This window comes from Manis pentadactyla, chromosome 10 (assembly GCF_030020395.1).
Source record: "Manis pentadactyla isolate mManPen7 chromosome 10, mManPen7.hap1, whole genome shotgun sequence".
Classification (NCBI taxonomy): domain Eukaryota; kingdom Metazoa; phylum Chordata; class Mammalia; order Pholidota; family Manidae; genus Manis; species Manis pentadactyla.
In genome coordinates this window covers 108,465,175-108,492,038 of record NC_080028.1, presented here as the reverse complement: position 1 = coordinate 108,492,038, position 26,864 = coordinate 108,465,175, and the positions used below count along the sequence as shown (strand labels likewise).

Below are 26,864 nucleotides of genomic sequence, written 5' to 3'. Positions count from 1 at the left end.
CAAAAAGCAAGTATTCCAATAAAAATGTGGGCAGGGGAGCTGAACAGGCAGTTGTCCAAAGAAGAAATTCAGGTGCCCAATAGACACATGAAAAGATGCACCACATGGCCTGTCATCAGAGAAATGCTAATTAAAAGCACAATCAGATATCACCTCACGCCAGTAAGGATCGCCACCATCCAAAAGAAAAACCACAACAAACGTTGGCAAGCATGTGGAGAGAGGGGAACCCTCCTACACTGTTGGTGGCAATGTAAATTCGTTCAACCTCCGTGCAAAGCAATATGGAGGTTCCTCGAAGAGCTCAAAGTAGAAATACCATTTCACCCAGCAATACCGCTCCTAGGAATTTACCCTACGAATACAGCAGCCCGTTTTGAAAAAAGACAGATGTACCCCTATGATTATCGCAGCACTATTTACAACAGCCAAGAAATGGAAACAACCTACGTGTCCATCAGCAGATGAATGTATGCACAATGGAATATAATTCAGCCATAAGAAGAAAACAAATCCTACCGTCTGCAAGCACATGCTTGGAGCTAGAGGGTATTATGCTCAGTGAAATAAGCGAGGCGGAGAAAGACAAGTACCAAATGATTTCACTCATCTCTGGAGTATAAGAGCAAAGGAAAAACTGAAGGAACAAAACAGCAGCACAATCACAGAACCCAAGAATGGACTAACAGTTACCAAAGAGAGAGGGACTGAGGAGGATGGGTGGGAAGGGAGGGATAAGGGCAGGGAAAAAGAAAGGGGGCGTTATGATTAGCATGTATAATGTGGTGGGGCACGGGGAGGGCTAGGCTACACAGAGAAGACAAGTAGTGATTCTACAGCATGCTACTACGCTGATGGACAGTGACTCTGATGGGGTCTGTGGGGGGGTACTTGGTGAAGAGGGGAGCCAAATAAACATAAGGTTCTTAAGGTAATTGTAGATAGATACCAAAAAGAATAGAACATTTTAAAAGGCCGTGAATGATCTTCCTTTCTGCCTGTCTCTTAATGTCATTTTGTTCCACTTTCCTTTATAACCTCTAGCCACACCTGGCTCTTCGGTGCTCATGAAAACATAAGCTCACCTCTGCCTTCGGGCCTCTGCTCCTGTGCCTGCAACGTCCTCACCCCCAGCCGCTGTCCCTGCTCCCAAACCTGGAACTGTGGCCATGGCCTCAGTTTGCTATTGTCTCAGAAAGGCTGCCGCTGACTACCTAAATAGCTCCTCCGGTTATGGGTTTCACTGCTACCTGACGCTGTTTACAGATAACTTCTGTGATAACATCTAAGTCTTCACCACAGCATACAGCTCCGAAAGCGGAGACTGTGTCAGCACTTAAGACAGCGCCTGGCACGGCAGACCGAGCCCATTCCAAATCTCACCTGAAAACCCGGGCGTGTTCTGCTGCGTGCTGGCCACATGGAAAGCAGATGGTGTGCTCTGGCCAGCTGCACCCAGGGAGTCTGGATTCAAGGATCCCCAGAAAGGGTTCTTGAGACCAGTTCTCCCACTCCGTCCTGACGCAGAGCCAAATGCCCCAGTGGTGGAGCTGCTGTGGGGGGCAGCCACGCTTGTCCCAAAGCCCCCACTGCCAGTGGGGCCTGCTGACACCCTGGATGTGAAGGGCGCAGAGATGGTGCTGCCAAACCCTGATGTACTGGCCCCACAGCTGGTGGTCTGGGTCACTGCTCCAGAGCCGGAGGTGATGGCTGCAGAAAAGGAGGAAACATGGATCATTGTCTAACCCCATACACAAAAGTAAATTCAAAATTGATCGAACCCCTGAATGGAAGCCATGAAAACATAAAACTCTTAGAGAAGGACAGGCGAAAATATCTTGGACATAAACATGAGCGACTTCTTCGTGAACATATCTGTCTGGGGAAAGGATAGAAAAGGAAAAATAAAGAAATGGGAGCAGCCTAGTTTGAAAAAGACAGATGCCCCCCTATATTTACTGCGGCATTATTTACAACAGCTAAGAAACAGAGGCAACCTAAGTGTTTATAAGTAGATGAATGGATAAAGAAGATGTGGTACATATACACAATGGAATATTATTCTCCCATAAGAAGTAAACAAATCCTACCATTTACAAGAACATGCTTGGAGCTAGAGGGTATTATGCTCAGTGAAATATGCCAGGCAGAGGAAGAAAAACACGAAATGATTTTACTCATATGTGGAGTATAAGAACAAAGAAAAAGTGAGGTAACAAAACAGCACTGGAATCACAGAACCCAAGAATGGACTAATAGTTACCAAAGGGAAAGGGACTGGGGAAGATGGGAGGGAAGCTAGGGGTAAGGGTCTTGGAAAAGAATAGCACTTATAATGTAGGGTTGGCCATGGGGACGTCTGTGCAACACAGAGAAGACAAGTAGTGATTCTAGAACATCTTACTATGCTGTTGGATAGGGAGTATAATGGGGTGTGTGGCATGGACTTGGTGAAAGGGTGAGCCTAGGGAACATAATGTTCCTCATGTAATTGTAAATTCATGATAACAAAATTTTAAAAATACGTAAAAGGAACATACAGTTCTTCATTTTGTTAAATAAAATAGAAATTGTTAATAAATAAAAAAAAAATGGGCAGAATAGTTGAACAGTTCTCCAAAGAAGAAATTTCTCCACATTGCTAGTCATCAGAGAAATACAAATTAAAACCACAATGAGATATCCCTTCACACCAGTAAGGATCGCCACCATCCAAAAGACAAACAACAACCAATGTTGGCCAGGTTGTGGAGAAAGGGGAACCCTCCTACACTGCTCTTGGGAATGTAAATTAGTTCAACCATTGTGGAAAGCAGTATGGAGCTTCCTTAAAAAGGTCAAAATAGAAATCCCATTTGACCGAGGAATCCCACTTGTAGGAATTTACACTAAGGAATGCAGCAGCCCAATTTGTAAAAGACAGATGCACCCCTATGTTTATCTCAGCACTATTTACAATAGCCAAGAAATGGAAGCAACCTAAATGTCCGTCAGTAGATGAATGGATAGAGAAGATGTGGTACATATACACAATGGAATATTATTCAGCCTAAAGAAGAAAACAAATCCTACCATTTGCAACAACAGCGATGAAGCTGGAGGGTATTATGCTCAGTGAAATAAGCCAGGTGGAGAAAGGCAAGTACCAAATGATTTCACTCATATGTGGAGCATAAGAGCAAAGAAAAACTGAAGGAACAAAACAGCAGCAGAATCACAGAACCCAAGAATGGACTACCTATTGAAATGGACTAAAGGGAAAGGGCTGAGCATAATGGGTGAGAAGGGAGGGATAAAGGCGGGAAAAAGAAAGGGGGCATTACAAATTGCATAAATAACGTGGGCGGGGGGCAAAGGGAGGGCATGCCCAACACAGAGAAGACACGTGGTAATTCTACAGCATCTTACTACACTGATGGACAGTGACTATAATAGGGTTCATGGGGGGGACTTGTTGAAGGGGGAAGCCTAGTAAACATAATGTTCTTCTTGTAATTGTAGATTAATACCAAAAAATAAAACATTTTAAAAGGCCGTGAGTGATCTTCCTTACTGCCCGTCTCTTAATGTCATTTTATCCCACTTTCCTTTTTAAACCTCTAGCCACACCTGGCTCTTCTCTGATCATTAAAACATAAGCTCGTCTCTGACTTCGGGCCTTTGCTCCTGTGCCTGGAATGCCCTCACCCCCAGCCGCTGTCCCTGCTCCCAACTCTGGAACTGCAGCCATGGCCTCAGTTTGCTATTGTCTCAGAAAGGCTCCCACTGCCTACCTACAAGCTCCTCCGGTCATGAGTCACACTGCTACCTGATGCTGTTTACAGATAACATCTGTGCCTTCACTACAGCGTAGAGCTCCAAGAGTGTAGACTATGTTGGTACTTAAAACAGCACCTGGCTCTGCAGACCGAGCCCATTCCAAATCTCACCTGCAAGCACAGATGTGTTCTGAGGTGTGCTGGCCATGTAGATGGCAAACAGTGTGCTCTGGCCAGCTGCACCCAGGGAGTTCTGACACAGGCATCCCCAGAAAGGGGCTGTGTCACCAGTTCTCCCACTCCATCCTGGCACAAAGTTGAATACCCCAGTGGTGGAGCTGCTGTGGGGGGCTGACAGGCTCATCCCAAAGACCCCGCTGCCAGCGGGGCCTGCTGACACCCCGGATGTGACATGGGATGAGGTGGTGCTGCCACCACTGCTGGTGGTCTGGGTCACAGCTTCAACGTCCGAGGTGGTGGCTGCAAAAGAGAAGGAAATGAGGATCACTGTCTAACCCTACACACAAAAGTATATTTGAAATGGATCAAAGACCTGAATGTAAGCCATGAAAACATAAAACTCTTAGAAAAAACATAAGCAAACGTCTCTTGGACATAAACATGAGTGACTTCTTCATGAACATATCTACCCCGGCAAGGGAAACAAAAGCAAAAATGAACATATAGGACTATATCAAGCTGAAAAGCTTCTGTACAGGGAAGGACACCATCAATAGAACAAAAAGGCATCCTACAGTATGGGAGAATATATTCATAAATGACAGATCTAATAAAGGGTTGACATCAACAATGTATAAAGAGCTCACACACCTCAACAAAGAGCAAATAATCCAATTTAAAAATGGGCAGAGGAGCTGAACAGACAGTTCTCCAAAGAAGAAATCCAGATGGCCAACAGGCACATGAAAAGATGCTCCACATCACTAGTCATCAGAGAAATGCAAATTAAAACCGCAATGAGATATCACCTCACACCAGTAAGGATCGCCACCATCCAAAAGACAAACAACAACAAATGCTGGCGAGGATGAGGAGAAAGGGGAACCCTCCTCCCCTATTGGTGGGAATGTAATTTAGTTCAATCACTGTGGAAAGCAGTATGGAGGTTCCTCAAATATTCAAAATAGAAATACCATTTGACCCAGGAATACCACCTCTAGGAATTTACCCTAAGAATACAGCAGCCCAATTTTAAAAAGACAGAAGCACCCCTATATTTATCGCAGCACTATTTTCAATAGCCAAGAAATGGAAGGAACCTAAGTGTCCATCAGTAGATGAATGGATAAAGAAGATGTGGTACATATGCACAATGGAATACTACTCAGCCATAAGAAGAAAACAAATCCTACCATTTTTGTCAACATGGATGGAGCTAGAGGGTATTATGGTCAGTGAAATAAGCCAGGTGGAAAAAGACAAGTACCAGATGATTTCACTCATCTCTGGAGTATAAGAACAAAGGAAAAACAGAAGGAATAAAACAGCAGCAGAATCACAGAACCCAAGAAAGGACTCACAATTACCAAATAGAAAGGGACTGGGGAGGATAGGTGGAAAGGGAGGGAGAAGGGGTGGAAGAAGAAAGGGGGCCTTATGATTAACATGTATAATTTGGGGGGGGCACGGGGAGGGCTGTGCAACACGTAGTAGACAAGTAGTGATTTTGCAGCATCTTACTAGGCTGATGAACAGTGACTACTGGGGTATGTGGGGGGGACTTGGTGACGAGGGGAGTCTAGTAAACATAATGTTCCTCAAATAATTGCAGATTAATGATACCACAAAATTAAAAAATTGGAGGAAACAGCTGTGGTGCTGCCAAAGGCTGACTGGGTGCTGGAGATGGTGCCAAAAAGAGAGGCTGCGGGTTTCAATCCACGAAAACCTGACCACACGGTGGTGCCAAAGGCTGGCTGGGGTGGGGCCAGGGCTGCTGAGCTTCCAAAAGGAAAGGAGCTGCCGAAGCTGGGGGCCAGTGCTGGCTGGCAGTCCACATCTGTTGTCTGACAGTGGCTCCGAACGTGTGCTGTGGGGTGACTCCGGGATAGGACGGGACGGGGGGCCTGGTGCCGGAACCAAAGGGAGTGTTGAAGGCTGGGGTGGCAGTGCTGCTTAATGTCAGTGCAGGCTGGCTCGGGGCGATGGGGGCAGAGGTCGTGAGGGTGCCACTGAAGCCACCGAAACCGGCGGTGCTGCTGCCAGCAGCTGTCTGGATGGCGCCGGGCAGGGACTGGCTGAAGGTGACGGCTGTTGTTGGATCAGGCATGGCCTGAGCCTGCCAAACTGGAGTATGGAGCCCATGGCTGGGCAGAGCTGGCAGCAGAGGCAAGGGGGGACCCAAAGAAGACAGGCTGGGCAGTGGAAGCAGTGGGGCTGGTCATGCTGCTCGCAGTGCTGGTCACACTGCTCACACCAAAGCCAAAGACAGGCTTCTGGGCAGAGTCTGCGGCTGTGCCGGTGGTGGTCCCCCAAGCCGCTGCTGAGGGGATGCTGACACTGAAAGGGCCAGGGTACAGAGGGGTATTCATGCTAGTGCCTGAAGTAGTTGTCTGACTGAAGGAGGAAGGAGTTGACAAGGGCAAAGATGTAGGTAGCCCTGTGCTGCTAAAAACAGGACTGAAAGTGAGGGGAGGCTGCTGGTAGTCGGGGTGTGGGCAGAGCTGGAATATGCCTCCGTTGTGACTTGGGAATGGCTGGATGGCACAGGACCCTCCTTCCCACTTTTAGGTGGAGCCACAAAGATGGGCTTGAACGTGGGACGTGCTGAAGACACAGCAGGAGCTGCCGAGGCAGAAGGGTTAGCAGGTGGTCTGCTCAGCGTTCCAAAGAGAACACTGGGCTTCAGGGTGGGGGCTGCGGCAGGCGGGGCCTGGGGTTTGGCAGATGTCTCAGCCTGAGAGGCTGGAGGTGAGTTGGTGGCATCACTGGCTGGTATTGCGGGAGAGGCAGGGGTCATCCCCGAGAAAGGGGCTGTGTACCTGGAGTCTGAGGAGGGCCGGGGAGGGACCCTGGCTGTAAAGAGCCAAGAGGGCCCAGAAGGCCAGGTGTCTGCAGGGGCAAAAGGGCCATGGGCGTGGCTGTTAGGCAGGGAAATACATATGAGTGGGGTGGAAAGAGTACAGGGTCAGCAAAGCCCCCTAGAAAGGACTCAGTTAACCAGTTAAACTTAGAAATCCGGAAAAGATTCAGAGTTAGTGAGTTAATCAGTTAAAGCTCAAAAGGTCAAGAGAAACTTGGCCTTGAAGGTTCGAATATTTCCCAGATAAAACTATCTGAGCACAGCCCGTGTCTTCATTGTGTCCATTAGATCCTTGTATGATTAACTCTAGCCTGCTAAAAGGCCCACCTATAAACAGCAAAGAAAAGACGGGGAGATCCCAACTTAAAGCCAAAATTGTATTTTAAAAAAACTAGGAAGTTTCAGAAGAAAGATTCTTAACATACTCCTTAGCAAACAAATAACTCTGCCCACCTTGGAGGAAAGGCAGACAGTCTTGATAAGCTAATTTTGCAGAATTACCTAGAGGACTGATGAGTAACTTAATGTCTCATCAAAGATACTTGAGACCACTTAACAAGCCCACACCCGAGCCCTCTGTCACATTCCTGAAAAATCCTTAAAAGGGGGAACCCCCAACCTTTCAGTGTGCTCCTATGTGAGGTCACCTGCACTTTCTAAGTGCATAACCTTTTAACTTTAAACTCCCTCTTTTCAACCTTTCAGGGTGCTGCACTCCTCTCTCTGAGGTCACCTGCACTTCCTAAGTGCATAACTTCAACTCTTCCCAACCTTTCAGGGCACTCCTCTCTCTGAAGTCACCCACACTTTCTAAGTGTGTGACCTTTTAATCTTAAAGTCTTGCTCTCCAACCTTTCAGGGCACTCCTCCCTCTCTGAGGTCACCTGCACTTCTTTCTGGCTAAGTAACTTTAAATAAAACTTTTACTCTGTTTCACTACTGTGTCTCTGCCCTTCAGTTCTTTGTCATGGCGGGGACAAGAACAGAAGAAAATACACAATGCCTCCCACCCAACATTGCCACTGCAGCAGATTCTAGGAAGAAGAACAGAAAATGTCAACTATGGTATCTCAAACGTGATGGTATTTGGTGCTCTAGAAGCCTTGCTGGGCCAGGGATTCAGCAGTCAACAAATATGACTCTGGGAACTGTCTCTGGAGTGTGAAATTAACCCATATTCCTTACCAGTCTTATCCTCGAAGATCCTCTTCAGCCACTGTGACTGAGCTTGCTTCTCCTGGTAATACTCTTCGACCGTGATCGAGCCGCTGATCCAGGGAGCTGGAGGCTACCAAGAGAAAAAGGAGAAGCCAAGCCAGTCAGAAGGAAGTGAAAGAAACTTGTACTGACCCTTCCATTCCTGAGACGCAGGGGAGTCAGACTGGGGCGGGCAGGGGTGGGTGGACAGATCATACCAAGATCAGCAGGATCCCTCGCCTGGAGGGCACCAGGGGAACCTTGCGTCTGTGTGGCTGGGAGCTGCTGGGTGTAGGTGGAGAATCCCAGGAGTTCTGCTCCCTACATGTGGTTGTATCTGCAAATAAAGTATCAGACTTCCTTTCTTCCTGCTCTCTTCCAGAAATGGAGAGGTTTGTCTATCCAGCCTAGTTTTTAATACTGAACTGTCACTAGGTATCTCTGAGATTCTATCTTCTATGGTTTGGGCACTTGGATGGTGTTGGCAAGATTATTTCTAACAGTCAAGACGACGTGAAGTGGTCATTGCTCCAAATGCGTGCACATGGTTGCTTACTGGACAGAAATTGCCTGGTCTGCTCAGATTCCTCCACCTAGGCTTACCTTACAACAAACCCCCCAGGTGGCCTGGGTTATGCTCTACGAGTCTGGGCCACCTTTCTCCCTGACCAGACCATAAACCCCGAAGGACAGGAACATCTCTCTCTGTAACTACCAAGCCCCACACAAATCAAGGCTCAGTACGTGTTTCCAGTGGGTTGTGGTCCATGTGCCCTCCATACACTACCGCCAACACATGCCACGCGTTCATCAACTTACCCTGTTCACCCTGGGACTCCTTGTTTACCGGCGGAGCAGAAGAGCCAGATCCCTGAGGACCGTCCTCTTCTCTGTAGGAGGAAGAGGCACAATGAAGTTTAGAAAAGCACTGGATAACTTCTTACACCCTCCTAACTACCAACTGACCAAAGTCTAGAACAACCATGACTAAGATCTCAGTGTGTCAAGACAACAAAAAGAAGCAAAGAAAATTCCTAAAGAAATGAAGGGAGGCAGTTCACAGAAGCCATAGAGACACCTTTGTCTTAAAACAAGCAGAAAACAATCTTCAGAACCTTACATACAACCTGCCAAGTTTCTGAGAGTCCTAGTCACACCTCTATCTCCAAGAAAGCGGCATTCTAGTCAGGCACCTAGGGGGTCAGCTGGGGTCTAGAATGTGAAGCCTGCTGCCCACCCCCATCAGTCACTCTGTTCACTCTGTCCCGTGCAAGCCCTTCCCCTTACGCCCCAGCCCCTCACGCTGCAGCATGAGGGGAAGCAGAGGCCGGTGTGGTCACACTATGTGACGACTGCAAGAGACGAGAGCGATTCAGGGCAGCACCATCTCTGCCCTTTAGATGTGAACCATTTTGATTCTCCAAATCGGAGTCTCAGAAAGCCTAAGAGCCAAGTAAATTTCCCTCCTTTCCCACCCTCTCATTAATCCACACAGGAAATCACCGATTACCTCATTTTCTTTTCTGGACTCCCTGGTGTCTGTGAGCGGGAGGAGGCTGGACTGGAGAAGGATGAGGCACTGGGACGCCTCTTCCAGAGCTAAAAGCCAAACACAAGTTATGTGACTGACCTTGGGAAGAACATAGAATCTGACCTTCAACATAATTCTGTGGCTCTAATCCATCACTGTATATAAAGTCTCCTTTTCAAGTGACTAAAAACACATTTCTTTCTGAAGTGGGGCTTCTGAAAAGTGAGTCAATTGCCAGTATTTGAAAGGGTTGTTGTCATTGGCCAAAGTTGGAAAAGTTGCATCAGAAAGAGCAGCTACACTATACTGAGGATCATGAAATGTTTATAAAATATCATCAGTTCATAAAGATAACACAGCAAGAATCATATTGGTCACCTTTGGTGTTAACTACTGAATCAGTGCCTGCTTATTATCCTGCCACTCCTATAGATAGGGTTTGTTCTTCTATCTAGAATTACACAGAACTTCAGTTAACAAATGCAGAAGGAAGGACAGAATTAGAACATCACCATTTTGCCACAATGGACATAGACAAAGGCAAAAAATGGCTGCTAAAATCAGCAGGTGAAAAGCTCATAGGAACAATAAAGTGAAGGATCAGACTGACCCCTGAGCCCAGTGGGAGGCAACCACACAGCACGTGCTCCCGATGTGATGCGATCAGAAGTGCACAGCAGCACCTCTGCCCGAATCACTAAACTCGAAACTCATCAAGCCTCAGGAGTCAACTGCCCATTTACAGGGAAAATAGGGAGAGAGTAATTGTCAAAATGGCACCATGACGAAAACAAAATCCAGAATGTAGTAAATTCTATAGAACATAATGACACAGACTTTTCAAAAGTTAAGAAAAAGCATAGTAGTAGTACCGTTGATTGAGTCTAAGAGAGGCCTGACGTCCCCGCTGCGGGGGAGGGCGCGCGCAGCCGCCGCCCCATCCCGGGTGCTCCGCGCCTGCGGCGGCAGCGGCAACAGCCGCGACAGCCCGCGGGGGAAGCCTGACAGCTGGAGGCCGCCAGGGGGAGCCGGCCGCGCGGGCCAGGAGCGCCCGGGGAGGCCGCGCTGTGAGGCCAGTGACCTGCCGCCTGCGGCTCCTCGGACGGGCCGAGGCGTGGGAGCCGGGGCCCAGCAGCCGGGAGAGCCGGCATCCTGGCGGGGCCCGCGCACCCCGGGGCTGTGTGTGGCGCGCCCCAGGACCGCGGAGGGGTTCTGCCACCGCGGGGAGTTTGCCGGGCCACCCAGCCGGCCTGAGCAGCGTGGCGGGCAGTGGGAACGCGGGCTCCGCCCCCGGTGGACCCACGGGCGGTGTAGGGCGCGTCCCTCGCCCCGACCACCCCCGGCGTCCTGGCGCCCAGCCCCTGGAGCCCCGCCCCTGGCGCAGTGCCTCGAGCATCTTCGCTCCGCCCAGGCCTGTTAAAAAGTTTATTATTTTTACCCTGTCTCCTTGTTAGGCCATCAGATACAACCTTGTATAATGCTAGGTCTGAAGCGCTGAGTGTGAATTAAGTCCCCTGAAATGTAAATTTCAGTACTTATTTTGGTGGCACTTCTTGAATGCTTACTATGGACAGTGTAGACGCATGAACACTTTACATGTACTGCCTCACAACTATCCTATGAAGTAGGTCAAAATCATTATTTCCATAAGTGTACAACCTTACCTTCAGATTTTTTGTTACATATATGAATTAAATACCTTTAATGCTCAAAAAAAAAGAGTCTAAGAGACATGTGAACCAAACACAATGAGTTGATTTTTGGTCCCTGATTCAAAGTAACTGTAATAAGACAGGGAGGGTAAGAAGGGCAAATTGGAGCAATGATAACTAACGTTAAGTCTTTATTATTAAGAGGAATAGAGGCATTGTGGTTATTAATATTCAAAATGTTTTGAAAATACACTGAAGTACCTACAGGTGAAACAACGTGTTTGTACTTTAAAACACAAGAGGAAAACCAATTTGGGGTGGGGGTGTTGATGGATCAGGACTGACAAAACACTGTTAACTGCTGGAGCCACATGGAGGTTCATTATGATATTTTTCCTTCCTTTTGTGTATGTATGACATTTGATATAAAATTGTAAGAAGGGGCAATGACTATGTATGTCAGGTTTGTTGTGATCACTGATTGAGGAAATGTGTGTACAATGCTCAGCAGAGGGCCTAGTGCAGAATAGATCCAGGTAAAGCTTCGTACTATTATGCTCTGCATTGTCATAACTGCTTGGCCGGGGCCTTCATCTCCTGTATTTGTCATTTATCATTAATGTGTCATTTATATTACCCTAAGAGCCTTCTGTATGGATGAAAACTTATGTCAAATTCTTTCTCCTCTCAAAAACCTCCTTCACGCATGTCTTAGTTTTTTTCCAGCTCCTATATATTGGGTGCCTGCTTACTGACAAGCACTGTAATGGGTGCTTTTCAAACATTACCTTCAATCTTTATAAAAATCCTTTAGAGATGAGAAAAAGAGAGTTTAAGTCATTTACCTGCCCACGAGTCTATAGCTACTAAGTGCCAAAGCCAAGATTTGAACCCAAGTCATTCTGGTAGCAAAACTTGATCTGTTCTCCAGTCTACACTACATCCTTTCTAAAAATAATTATAACCACTTATTTTTAAAACTTTCATTAAATGCCCAGTGCCTAGAGGATGAATTTACGACCCAATGCAATTCAGACTCAATCTACCTTTTTAATCAAATTAGTACCATTTTTTGAATTATTCATCCTTTGTCTATTTATCTATAATAATGGCTCTGTCTTGTGTCAGGTTTCCACATAGGCATTCTGGGCTTTCTAGTTTGTTCCCCTGGTCCATAGCGATCATTCAAGGGTTGGTAACTGCTGTTAGCTTAGAGGTGATCTCAGCATCTGACAGAAGGTGGCTAGTAAACACTGCATAATCAACTAATAAATGCAAAGAACCCACTTCTGCCACATCACCAGGTGCGTGTACCTGAGAGATGCCTCCAGTAGAAGTGTAGGAACTGGTAATGGCATTGCGGCTGGACATACGGATGCCACATGTGCACGTGCCCTTCGAGCAGCTCACAGCAGAGGTGCAGGTTCTCTTACGCAGCTCGCCATCTGAGCTCTGGGAACTGAGGCCTCTCTGCAGAGGCCCAGGCCTAACAGGGAAATAAAAGGGGAAAACACAGATGTGCTACTGAAAGGCACCAACATTGTTTTAAGGCTTCATCCACAGTCACAAAACTGTTCTAACGCAATGGAAAAGGATAATGTTGTTAATTTTACTGTTAATTCAGCTAAACATGTCTCACAAAGTCAGAAAGGGAAATTTAAAAAATTAAAAGTATGATTCTACTTATATATAGTCTTGGAAACGCACACAAATCTATAGTGACAGAATGGGGACCAATGGATGCCTGGCAACAGGGACAGGATGAGAGGGAGATTTTAAGGCTTCACCAAGGGGCATGGGGAAACTTCTGGCAGTGGTGGTGATGTTCATTATCTTGACTGTGGTGATGGTTTCGTGGGTGTGAAATTTAGACAAAATAGTTATTGTGGCAAGTTACTCAAAATGTCCTCTCTGATTTCAAAGAGGAAAATTTATAGGACAATAATTCTGATAAGGATACATGTCAAAATTGATCAAATGGTACACTTCAAAGAGGCACAGTTTATTTATGTCAATTATACCTCAATAAAGGTGTTTTAAAAAGTTTAGGAGGAACCAACCACTTTTTCTAAGATTCAAACTGAAACAGAAATTTCCTAAACATCTTTCCTGTGAAATAGTCATCCAACTGTTGTGACAGCAGAGACAGCTCACTGTCTCCTGGCTGATGAATGTCAGCCACAGAGCAGTTTATCCCTGCACTAGATACAAACATACTTCCTCTTTCACTTACTTCACCTATGGATCCCACCTGGAGCCAAGCCAAGCCAATTGTCCTCCTTTCATGTGATAGTCCTTCAGATTTTTGCAGGCCATTATCCTTCACTCCCTCATTTCTTTACACCCCTGAGGATTTTCTCCTCTGGGCTAGTGCTTATGTACCTTTAGAACCCCCTCACCCACCACCACCCCATAACATCTTGAGTTGCTTCACTCTCTCGCAGTGAATTTCAGTTTGTGTCTGCGTCCTCTTGCAGGGCAGGACAGCCAACCAGCAGCACTCCGTGGACAGCGGGACTAAGGGATTCAGGACCACCACCGACCGGCCTCCTCCTAGTCTTTGTTCTGCTATCAGCCCAGAGTAGGAGCATGTTAAGCTTTTTTGGCAGCCATATCATCGTGCTGACTCAGTTTAAAAATGTAACTTACCCCAAGCCTTTTCACACACATTTCCAGCCTCTTTCCCTCCCAGCCAATTCTTCCTCAAATATAATTAAGCTAAAAGGCAGAAATCTCACATTTTTCTTAAATTTCATACTGCTGCATTCTATCCATTGCACAAACCTTGTGATCTTTTTGTTACATACTTGGTTATTCAGTGTATCTACAAACCCTCTTAGCCTTAGCATATTTTATGCATATTAAAGAAAAATAGTAAAAGGAATTAGACAAAATAGTTATTGTGGCAAGTTACTCAAAATGTTCCTCTCTGACTTCAAAGAGGAAAACTTACAGGTCAATAAGTCTGATAATGATCCTTTCCCAAACAGGAAGCCTCACCCAGATGGATTCTCAACTTACTCAGGCACAAAAGCAGCAGGGACTCCGTTGGCCACCTCCGGCTTAAAAGCTGAATGGCCACTCCCACTGCTGTCATGGCACCTGTGACAAATCACAAACCCTCAGTTAGATGATACGACCTCTCCTTTAAGCATACTCTCATATTCCTGGGATCTTATACTCTTTCTACAGAACATAGGTTCATGCTAGACAAGAAAAGGTTGCCTCAGATCTCAAAGATTCAGGAAGGTCAATTTATTCTAGGACTGTCCTAATCTAATAAGAAAAGTATAAAAATGCATCAAGACCTTTTGAACTATTCAGGTGTACTGATTATTTGCTAACTTCTCACCAAAGCGCTGCAATCACAAATTTAATATCCTACCATCTGTAAACTAAAGACAAAAAAACACTTTAGCCAACCACCTACACACATACCCCAGTGCTCTCACTTAGTTCAGTCTGTAAGAGAAGAACTTCACAGGTCACAGATAAGGGCCTGCGCATGGTGCACATAATCACTGCTTATTCCAATTATGGGAAAGACAACACAGAGCCTTCAGTTATAGGCTCACTGGGGTCTAGACAAATTACCAACCTGGAGAACATGAGAAACCTGTTTTGACCATAAGAATAGTTATTTTCTCTCTGACCTCCAACACACCATCTCCCTCTGCCACTCCTGCTTAGTTGACTGACATGAGCTCAGACTGCTCCCTTGTAAAGCATATCCCTAGTATTCATTACCTGATCTTCCAACGTTACTGCCAATCAATCTTCCAATGAACACACTTGCATTTATTAGTATTTCCTTACCTAATGTTGCCATCTACAGTATCAAAGATAGCCAGCTGTGAACCTGCAGGTTATGGCTGACCTGGTGTAACTGATGAGGACAATGGTTCTATTTCTCAAATGTAGGCCCACTGTCTCCTCAGAGCATGTTTCCTTGACCACCTTATATACAGAGCTCGCCCTTTCTCATGACCCTTTTATAGCACTGCTTTTTAAAAATCTTTATATACTTACAATCTATAATTACCCTGTTTCGTTGATTACCCAAGTCCCAGGAGACCTTTGCTTGCTCACTGCTCTATCCACAGTGCCTGGAGTAGGCTCTGGCACATGGCGGGTCTTGGAATTTGTTGAGTTACAAGAAAATTCTTAATTGACTCCTTGGAAAGCCACAAGCAGTTGTGCATCTTACTCAGACCCTTCAACTTCCTCTCTTTCCATCAAGGAAACAGACTGCTTCCTCTATTTTCGTTACATTTTCAAAAACCAAATAATGAAACTGGTTTTATTTTCATTACTCATAAAGCTACCATACTCCAGTCTTCACTGTTCTTTGCTAAGTATTTCCTTCAGCACAAACATGACACCTAAGCTGATGGTCACCCAAATAACTGACCACCACAAGGGGAAGACTTTCAGCATTCTCTCAAAATAAAATTTAACACATTTATGTCAAAAGTATGAAGCTGATGTGGTAAGTAACTGTTGGCTTTTCTCTAGTACTTATGGAAAAGGTATATTACAAAATGTATGTAACCTGTGCCTAATGAAAGGCATAGCATTAAAGCTCTTGTTACCAAGCTCTTCCATGAAAGCCAAAGAAGGGGACCTGCTGTTCACACACAGGAGGTGGCCTCTGATTCTTTTGGGAAGTGATCTCTCTTTCAACAAACCCCAGGAGGCCATGTGGGAGGCACGTTGAGTACTCTGCAGGGCATGTTACCTTCTTTTGTCCTCCTGACCAGCAGCAGATGTTTGGTCTTCCTCCTCCTCCACTGTCCTTTTCTTCCTTTTCCAACATTGGAGGGCAAGCAGAACAGCCTCCTTTGACCACGGGTCTCGGGCCTTAGGGATCTGCGCTGCTCTGTAACAGAAAACAGGATTCTAGCTTTAAGATATTCTGATCATGATGCTACATAGCATGAACTTCAGGCGCTGGAAATCAGAAGCTATCCAACAAGCAAAAGGGTAATTTATACACTCACACAAATGGCCCTTAGCTGTTAAGCTACAGTCTTGGGAAAAACCCAGAAAATAAAAAACTGCTCAATAAATGGAACTTGAGATTTCTCCCTCACATAAGGAGCTTCTCCCTTTCCTTTGAGTTACAGTTATTCTCTCAGATGAACAACTGCAGGAGAATAAAGTGGATACACTGGGAGTCTTTTCCTCCATGCTTACATTGGAAAACGAGCCAGGTTGCTCCCGGGAGGAGCGATCCTCACTGTCGAAGGCCTGCAAACCACTCTGGAACTACCACGACACAGCACACGCTTCCTGTGACCGCCATTCCGGGGCAGCGTGGGAAGCACACAGGAATACCGGCCCTGCTGGATTGGGTATCGTCTTGGATGTGTTATGCCAAAGTGGTGTGGTGAAGTCCCACAGACCCTGCGGAGAATGGGAGACACATTATGGAATCAAACCAGCTTAGAAGAATGACAGAAAGTTTAAATTCCTTAAGAATCATGTGGGTTTAGTTATTTTCCAGAGAGCTTAATCCTCTAAGCAATACAAAATATAGCATTTTTATGGCTTTCCCCATTCCACCTAAGGGCAGAAAGTGGCAGGTACTTAACAGCTGTCCCTGCAATGGATTCAACAACTTTGAGGGGGAAATTGAAAAACTGCACAAACAAGTCAAACTACAGTGGAAGAAAAGTGTGCGTATGGAGGTGCAGGGACAAATTTTACAAGAATCCTTCAATCTCTTATGCTAAGTCATCAGAAATGTACACCCAAAGTCAAACACTTTAAAAACCTGAATGTTCACCTTTTCAAATAAATGTACTTATCAAGGATCTAGAGTTGTCACTGAAGATTTCAATTTGCTGTTATAACTTAACTGGGACTAAATGAAAAGAAACGACTTTTTAATCTAATCATCGTTATCACGCAAGTTATATCCATCCAGGAGGTTTCCTGGGTACACCTCTTTGAGGTGAGCTGACACAATTTATTGGTACAAAGATAGAAAAGTAACAAAACCTAATAGAGTACTTTACTTTACAGACAGAAGGTATTCTTACCGGAGGCAGGGATATTTTAAGTGATTTACCAAGTATTCTACTAAACCCATTCTGTATTAAAGTTCAGATCTTTAAGAACTGAAAGAAAGATTTGCAACAACGTGGATGTGGCTAGAGGGTATTATGCTCAGTGAAATATGCCAGGCAGGGAAAGACAAGTATCAACTAGTTTCACTCATCTGTGGAGCATAAGAACGGAGAAAAAACTGAAGGCACGAAACAGCAGCAGACTCACGAACCCGAGAATGGACTAACAGATACCAAAGGGAAAGGGACGGTAAGGGTGGGTGCGAAAGGAGGGAGAAGGGGAATAAGGGGCATTAGGATCAACATACATGATGTAGGGGGGGTGGGCACGGGGAGGCATGGCAGTATAGCACGCAGAGAAGACAAGTAGTGACTCTATAGCATGTCCCTACGCTGATGGACAGTGACTGTAACGGGGTATGAGGGGGGGACTTGATAATGGGGGGAGTCTAGTAACCACCGTGTTGCTCATATAACTGTACACTAATGATACCAAAAAAAGTTAAAAATTAAAAATCAGAGGAATAGAAAAATGACCCAAAAAAAGGAACTGAAAGAAGACAACAGTTCTGGCAGCACATCTCATAGCGAAGGCTAAAGGGGGGCAGGTGGACGCGCACCAAGGTGTTTGAAGAGGTGAAAAGGTCACAGAACCCACTTAGGACTTAAGAAAAAAGACTTTCAAAGTCAAGTCCTCCTCGGTCTGGGGAGGGTCAGCGTGTCTTACCGGCGATGAGGCCTCCGAGGGGACCCGAGGAAACGAGTGGGTACTGAAGGGGGAATGCGATCCCGGCGGGCCGAGGGAGCCGCTGGGGCGGGGCTTGCGGGGCGGGCGGGGCTTCCGAGGAAGGCCGGGCGCCGGCTCCTGGCCTCCGGAACGGGGGCGGGCTGCGGGGGGCAGAACTTGCTCAAAACCCCTCCCATTCGGAAAATCAGCGAGCTCTGTACGGCGGCGGAGCGGCTAACGCAGCTCTCTCCGCTAAACTGCCTGCCTTCCCTTGAGCGCCTGGGCTAGAGGTGGGCGGGCATTGTGCGCTGGCGGCGCGCGCTCCCAAGTTGCCGGGAGACGGCGCACGATTGGCAGCTCGGGGCACGCGGCTCAGGACCCCCCAGGCCGGGCGACCCCCCGCCCCCAGCCTACTAGCCCAGCGCGGCCGCCCCGGGCACCAGGTACTCGGCAGGACACCCGTTGGCGAGAAGCGAAAAAGAAAAAGGGAAAGGGAAAGAAAAGCGTTGAAGTCTTTCATAAAGGTCAATTGGTATAATGTGAACTTTTTTTTTTCCTTTTTCCTTTTTCATTAAGGTATCATTGATATACACTGCTCTGAAGGTTTCACAAGAAACCTTCAATGTGGGTACTACCTTCACCCATATTATCGAGTCCCCCCTATACCCCATTGCCGTCGCTGTCCATCAGCGGAGCACGACGCCACGGAGTCCCTACTTGTCTTCTCTGAGCTACATTGTTTCCCCGTGAGCCCACACACACCAGGTGCACCAATCATAATACCCCTTCATGAATCCTCTTCTCCCTGCCATACCCCTCCCCTTTGGTAATCGCTAGTCGCTTCTTGGGGTCTGTGAGTCCGCTGCTGTTTTGTTCCTTCAGATTTGCTTTGATTTAATACGCCACAAATGAGGGAAGTCATTTGGTACTTGTCTTTCTCTGCCTGGCTTATTTCACTGAGCATAAGACCCTCCAGCTCCATCCATGTTGTTGCAAATGGTAGGATTTGTTTCCTTCTTATGGCTGAATAGTGTAACATTTTGTATATGTGCCACCTCTTCTCTATCCATTCATCTACAGATGGCCACTTAGGTTGCTTCCATACCTTGGTTGTTGTAAATAGTGCTGCAAGAAACAGACAGATGGTATTCTCACCTGAAGCAGGTATATTTTAAGTGATTTACCAAGTATTCTGTTAAACTCATACTGTATTAAAGTTCAGAGCTTTAGGAACTGAAAGAAAGATTTGCAACAACGTGGATGGGGCTAGAGAATGCTCAGTGAAATATGCCAGGCAGGGAAAGACAAGTATCAAGTAGTTTCACTCATCTGTGGAGCATAAGAACGGAGAATAAAACTGAAGGCAGGAAACAGCAGCTGACTCACGAACCCGAGAATGGACTAACAGATACCAAAGGGAAAGGGACTGGGAAGGGTGGGTGCGAAGGGAGGGAGAAGGGGAATAAGGGGTATTACGATCAACATACATGATGTAGGGGGGGTGGGCACGGGGAGGGCAGTATAGCACGCAGAGAAGACAAGTAGTGACTCTATAGCATCTCCCTACGCTGATGGACAGTGACTGTAACGGGGTATGAAGGGGGGACTTGATAATGGGGGGAGTCTAGTAACCACCGTGTTGCTCATGTAACTGTACACTAATGATACCAAAGAAAGTTAAAAATTAAAAATCAGAGAAATAGAAAAATGACCCAAAAAAAGGAACTGAAAGAAGACAACAGTTCTGGCAGCACATCTCATAGCGAAGGCTAAAGGGAGGCAGGTGGACGCGCACCAAGGTGTTTGAAGAGGTGAAAAGGGCACAGAACCCACTTAGGACTTAAGAAAAAAGACTTTCAAAGTCAAGTCCTCCTCGGTCTGGGGAGGGTCAGCGTGTCTTACCGGCGATGAGGCCTCCGAGGGGACCCGAGGAAACGAGTGGGTACTGAAGGGGGAATGCGATCCCGGCGGGCCAAGGGAGCCGGCGGGGCGGGGCTTGCGGGGCGGGCGGGGCTTCCGAGGAAGACCGGGCGCCGGCTCCTGGCCTCCGGAACGGGGATGGGCTGCGGGGGGCAGAGCGTGCTCAAAACCCCTCCCATTCGGGAAATCAGCGAGCTCTGTATGGCGGCGGAGCGGCTAACGCGGCTCTCTCCGCTAAACTGCCTTCCTTTCCTTGAGCGCCTGGGCTAGAGGTGGGCGGGCATTGTGCGCTGGCGGCGCGCGCTCCCAAGTTGCCGGGAGACGGCGCGCGATTGGCAGCTCGGGGCTCGCGGCTCAGGCCCCCCTCAGGCCGTGCCCCCCCCACCCCCCAGCCTGCTGGCCCCGCGCGGCCGCCCCGGGCACCAGGTACTCGGCAGGACACCCGTTGGCGAGACAGCGAAAAAGAAAAAGGGAAAGGGAAAGAAAAGCGTTGAAGTCTTTCATAAAGGTCAATTGGTATAATGTGAACTTTTTTTTTTCCTTTTTCCTTTTTCATTAAGGTATCATTGATATACACTGCTCTGAAGGTTTCACAAGAAACCTTCAATGTAGGTACTACCTTCACCCATATTATCGAGTCCCCCCTTTACCCCATTGCCGTCGCTGTCCATCAGCGGAGCACGACGCCACGGAGTCCCTACTTGTCTTCTCTGAGCTACATTGTTTCCCCGTGAGCCCACACACACCAGGTGCACCAATCATAATACCCCTTCATGAATCCTCTTCTCCCTGCCATACCCCTCCCCTTTGGTAATCGCTAGTCGCTTCTTGGGGTCTGTGAGTCCGCTGCTGTTTTGTTCCTTCAGATTTGCTTTGATTTAAGACGCCACAAATGAGGGAAGTCATTTTGTACTTGTCTTTCTCCGCCTATCTTATTTCACTGAGCATAAGACCCTCCAGCTCCATCCATGCTGTTGCAAATGGTAGGATTTGTTTCCTTCTTATGGCTGAATAGTGTAACATTTTGTATATGTGCCACCTCTTCTCTATCCATTCATCTACAGATGGCCACTTAGGTTGCTTCCATACCTTGGTTGTTGTAAATAGTGCTGCAATAAACAGACAGATGGTATTCTCACCTGAAGCAGGAATATTTTAAGTGATTTACCAAGTATTCTGTTAAACTCATGCTGTATTAAAGTTCAGAGCTTTAGGAACTGAAAGAAAGATTATCAACAACGTGGATGGGGCTAGAGTATGCTCAGTGAAATATGCCAGGCAGGGAAAGACAAGTATCAAGTAGTTTCACTCATCTGTGGAGCATAACAACGGAGAAAAAACTGAAGGCACGAAACAGCAGCGGACTCACGAACCCGAGAATGGACTAACAGGTACCAAATGGAAAGGGACTGGGAAGGGTGGGTGCGAAGGGTGGGAGAAGAGGAATAAGGGGCATTAGGATCAACATACATGATGTAGGGGGGTTGGGCACGGGGAAGCATGGCAGTATAGCACGCAGAGAAGACAAGTAGTGACTCTATAGCATCTCCCTACGCTGATGGACAGTGACTGTAACGGGGTATGAGGGGGGGACTTGATAATGGGGGGAGTCTAGTAACCACCGTGTTGCTCATGTAACTGTACACTAGTGATACCAAAAAAAGTTAAAAATTAAAATCAGACGAATAGAAAAATGACCCAAAAAAAGGAACTGAAAGAAGACAACAGTTCTGGCAGCACATCTCATAGCGAAGGCCAAAGGGAGGCAGGTGGACGCGCACCAAGGTGTTTGAAGAGGTGAAAAGGGCACAGAACCCACTTAGGACTTAAGAAAAAAGACTTTCAAAGTCAAGTCCTCCTCGGTCTGGGGAGGGTCAGCGTGTCTTACCGGCGATGAGGCCTCCGAGGGGACCCGAGGAAACGAGTGGGTACTGAAGGGGGAATGCGATCCTGGCGGGCCGAGGGAGCCGGCGGGGCGGGCGGGGCTTCCGAGGAAGACCGGGCGTCGGCTCCTGGCCTCCGGAACGTGGGTGGGCTGCGGGGGGCAGAGCTTGCTCAAAACCCCTCCCATTCGGGAAATCAGCGAGCTCTGTACGGCGGCGGAGCGGCTAACGCGGCTCTCCCCGCTAAACTGCCTGCCTTTCCTTGAGCGCCTGGGCTAGAGGTGGGCGGGCATTGTGCGCTGGCGGCGCGCGCTCCCAAGTTGCCGGGAGACGGCGCGCGATTGGCAGCTCGGGGCTCGCGGCTCAGGCCCCCCCAGGCCGGCCACCCCCCCGCGCCTCAGCCAGCTTGGCCAGCGCGGACGCCCCGGGCACCAGGTACTCGGCAGGACACCCGTTGGCGAGAAGCGAAAAAGAAAAAGGGAAAGGGAAAGAAAAGCGTTGAACACTAAACTATGTTTTCTACCTTTATCTTGTATCTACCTACCACTTCAGCATTTTATTAAAAATAATAATAATAAAGAGAGAAATGTGGTATCCACATATAAATCAAGTATAAAAACCAAATGAGTATTCATATTTGAACTGACTGTTTATAGTTCATAATGCATGAGCAAAACCGAAAGTTTCTGTGATGACTGCCCTTGTACTGTTCACTATGTAACTTATTCATTATGTAAGAATTTGTTCTACATGTAAAAACTTGTTTGTTATGCCTCAGAAGATTGGAGACTGACAAAAATTTGGCTTGGGGTGGAATAATGATTGTGCATTGAGCATTGACTCCCCTATACAGAATTTTATTGTCGTTAACAACCATTTGATCAATAAATATGACAGATGCCCTCACAAAAAAAAAAAAAAAAAAGGACAGACTTCCAATGGTAAAATAAATTAGTAACCGGGATGTAAGGTATAGCATAAGGAATATAGTCAAGATATTGTAACAGCCTGGTAGGGTGATAGCTGGAACCTAGAATTATGTATATAAATGTTCTACCACTGTGTTGCACACTTGAAACGCAAGTAATGTAATACTGTGTGTCAACTACCCTTCAATAAAAAATAATAATTAAAAAAAAAAAAAGCGTTGAAGTCTTTCATAAAGGTCAATTGGTATAATGTGAACTTTTTTTTTTCCTTTTTCCTTTTTCATTAAGGTATCATTGATATACACTGCTCTGAAGGTTTCACAAGAAACCTTCAATGTGGGTACTACCTTCACCCATATTATCGAGTCCCCCCTATACCCCATTGCCGTCGCTGTCCATCAGCGGAGCACGACGCCACGGAGTCCCTACTTGTCTTCTCTGAGCTACATTGTTTCCCCGTGAGCCCACACACACCAGGTGCACCAATCATAATACCCCTTCATGAATCCTCTTCTCCCTGCCATACCCCTCCCCTTTGGTAATCGCTAGTCGCTTCTTGGGGTCTGTGAGACCGCTGCTGTTTTGTTCCTTCAGATTTGCTTTGATTTAAGACGCCACAAATGAGGGAAGTCATTTGGTACTTGTCTTTCTCCGCCTGGCTTATTTCACTGAGCATAAGACCCTCCAGCTCCATCCATGTTGTTGCAAATGGTAGGATTTGTTTCCTTCTTATGGCTGAATAGTGTAACATTTTGTATATGTGCCACCTCTTCTCTATCCATTCATCTACAGATGGCCACTTAGGTTGCTTCCATACCTTGGTTGTTGTAAATAGTGCTGCAAGAAACAGACAGATGGTATTCTCACCTGAAGCAGGTATATTTTAAGTGATTTACCAAGTATTCTGTTAAAGTCGTACTGTATTAAAGTTCAGAGCTTTAGGAACTGAAAGAAAGATTTGCAACAACGTGGATGGGGCTAGAGAATGATCAGTGAAATATGCCAGGCAAGGAAAGACAAGTATCAAGTAGTATCACTCATCTGTGGAGCATAAGAATGGAGAATAAAACTGAAGGCAGGAAACAGCAGCTGACTCACGAACCCGAGAATGGACTAACAGATACCAAAGGGAAAGGGACTGGGAAGGGTGGGTGCGAAGGGTGGGAGAAGAGGAATAAGGGGCATTAGGATCAACATACATGATGTAGGGGGGGTGGGCACGGGGAGGCATGTCAGTATAGCACGCAGAGAAGACAAGTAGTGACTCTATAGCATCTCCCTACGCTGATGGACAGTGACTGTAACGGGGTATGAGGGGGTGACTTGATAATGGGGGGAGTCTAGTAACCACCGTGTTGCTCATGTAACTGTACACTAGTGATACCAAAAAACGTTAAAAATTAAAATCAGACGAATAGAAAAATGACCCAAAAAAAGGAACTGAAAGAAGACAACAGTTCTGGCAGCACATCTCATAGCGAAGGCTAAAGGGAGGCAGGTGGACGCGCACCAAGTTGTTTGAAGAGGTGAAAAGGGCACAGAATCCACTTAGGACTTAAGAAAAAAGACTTTCAAAGTCAAGTCCTCCTCGGTCTGGGGAGGGTCAGCGTGTCTTACCGGCGATGAGGCCTCCGTGGGGACCCGAGGAAACGAGTGGGTACTGAAGGGGGAATGCGATCCCGGCGGGCCAAGGGAGCCGGCGGGGCGGGGCTTGCGGGGCGGGCGTGGCTTCCGAGGAAGGCCGGGCGCCGGCTCCTGGCCTCCGGAACGGGGATGGGCTGCGGGTGGCAGAGCTTGCTCAAAATCCCTCCCATTCGGGAAATCAGTGAGCTCTGTACGGCGGCGGAGCGGCTAACGCGGCTCTCTCCGCTAAACTGCCTGCCTTCCCTTGAGCGCCTGGGCTAGAGGTGGGCGGGCATTGTGCGTTGGCGGCGCGCGCTCCCAAGTTGCCGGGAGACGGCGCGCGATTGGCAGCTCGGGGCTCGCGGCTCAGGCCCCCCCAGGCCGGCCACCACCCGCGCCTCAGCCATCTTGGCCAGCGCGGACGCCCGGGCACCAGGTACTCGGCAGGACACCCGTTGGCGAGAAGCGAAAAAGAAAAAGGGAAAGGGAAAGAAAAGCGTTGAAGTCTTTCATAAAGGTCAATTGGTATAATGTGAACTTTTTTTTTTCCTTTTTCCTTTTTCATTAAGGTATCATTGATATACACTGCTCTGAAGGTTTCACAAGAAACCTTCAATGTGGGTACTACCTTCACCCATATTATCGAGTCCCCCCTATACCCCATTGCCGTCGCTGTCCATCAGCGGAGCACGACGCCACGGAGTCCCTACTTGTCTTCTCTGAGCTACATTGTTTCCCCGTGAGCCCACACACACCAGGTGCACCAATCATAATACCCCTTCATGAATCCTCTTCTCCCTGCCATACCCCTCCCCTTTGGTAATCGCTAGTCGCTTCTTGGGGTCTGTGAGTCCGCTGCTGTTTTGTTCCTTCAGATTTGCTTTGATTTAATACGCCACAAATGAGGGAAGTCATTTGGTACTTGTCTTTCTCCGCCTGGCTTATTTCACTGAGCATAAGACCCTCCAGCTCCATCCATGTTGTTGCAAATGGTAGGATTTGTTTCCTTCTTATGGCTGAATAGTGTAACATTTTGTATATGTGCCACCTCTTCTCTATCCATTCATCTACAGATGGCCACTTAGGTTGCTTCCATACCTTGGTTGTTGTAAATAGTGCTGCAAGAAACAGACAGATGGTATTCTCACATGAAGCAGCTATATTTTAAGTGATTTACCAAGTATTCTGTTAAAGTCGTACTGTATTAAAGTTCAGAGCTTTAGGAACTGAAAGAAAGATTTGCAACAACGTGGATGGGGCTAGAGAATGATCAGTGAAATATGCCAGGCAGGGAAAGACAAGTATCAAGTAGTTTCACTCATCTGTGGAGCATAAGAATGGAGAATAAAACTGAAGGCAGGAAACAGCAGCTGACTCACGAACCCGAGAATGGACTAACAGATACCAAATGGAAAGGGACTGGGAAGGGTGGGTGCGAAGGGTGGGAGAAGAGGAATAAGGGGCATTAGGATCAACATACATGATGTAGGGGGGGGTGGGCACGGGGAGGCATGTCAGTATAGCACGCAGAGAAGACAAGTAGTGACTCTATAGCATCTCCCTACGCTGATGGACAGTGACTGTAACGGGGTATGAGGGGGTGACATGATAATGGGGGGAGTCTAGTAACCACCGTGTTGCTCATGTAACTGTACACTAGTGATACCAAAAAACGTTAAAAATTAAAATCAGACGAATAGAAAAATGACCCAAAAAAAGGAACTGAAAGAAGACAACAGTTCTGGCAGCACATCTCATAGCGAAGGCTAAAGGGAGGCAGGTGGACGCGCACCAAGTTGTTTGAAGAGGTGAAAAGGGCACAGAATCCACTTAGGACTTAAGAAAAAAGACTTTCAAAGTCAAGTCCTCCTCGGTCTGGGGAGGGTCAGCGTGTCTTACCGGCGATGAGGCCTCCGAGGGGACCCGAGGAAACGAGTGGGTACTGAAGGGGGAATGCGATCCCGGCGGGCCGAGGGAGCCGGCGGGGCGGGGCTTGCGGGGCGGGCGGGGCTTCCGAGGAAGGCCGGGCGCCGGCTCCTGGCCTCCGGAACGGGGGCGGGCTGCGGGGGGCAGAGCTTGCTCAAAACCCCTCCCATTCGGGAAATCAGCGAGCTCTGTACGGCGGCGGAGCGGCTAACGCGGCTCTCTCCGCTAAACTGCCTGCCTTCCCTTGAGCGCCTGGGCTAGAGGTGGGCGGGCATTGTGCGCTGGCGGCGCGCGCTCCCAAGTTGCCGGGAGACGGCGCGCGATTGGCAGCTCGGGGCTCGCGGCTCAGACCCCCCAGGCCGGCCACCCCCCCCCGCGCCTCAGCCAGCTTGGCCAGCGCGGATGCCCCGGGCACCAGGTACTCGGCAGGACACCCGTTGGCGAGACAGCGAAAAAGAAAAAGGAAAAGGGATAGAAAAGCGTTGACGTCTTTCATAAAGGTCAATTGGTATAATGTGAACTATTTTTTTTCCTTTTTCCTTTTTCATTAAGGTATCATTGATATACACTCCTCTGAAGGTTTCACAAGAAACCTTCAATGTGG

The 26,864-nt window shown here is 47.4% G+C and overlaps 1 protein-coding gene and 1 long non-coding RNA gene across 3 annotated transcripts in view; one reads left to right on the top strand and one right to left on the bottom strand.

Annotated features, from left to right (window-relative positions):
* The window catches only part of LOC130685051 (eukaryotic peptide chain release factor GTP-binding subunit ERF3A-like), a 78,344-nt gene extending 64,154 nt beyond the window's left edge, over positions 1–14,190 (top strand). The window contains exon 4 of one of the 2 annotated variants that reach the window (XM_057508233.1): positions 13,659–14,190. In XM_057508233.1, coding sequence (XP_057364216.1) covers positions 13,659–14,046 — 388 coding nt within the window. In that variant the 3' untranslated portion in view covers positions 14,047–14,190. The remainder of the gene's footprint in view (positions 1–13,658) is intronic. The other variant, XM_057508234.1, reaches the window with a different exon arrangement.
* On the bottom strand, positions 7,987–16,296 carry LOC130685061 (uncharacterized). Its single transcript, XR_008999496.1, has 4 exons — positions 15,920–16,296; positions 14,203–14,283; positions 12,496–12,667; positions 7,987–8,089 (listed from the first exon to the last, which is right to left on the bottom strand). It is a non-coding gene; the product is annotated as an uncharacterized LOC130685061 (long non-coding RNA).
* Positions 16,297–26,864: the final 10,568 nt, after the last annotated feature.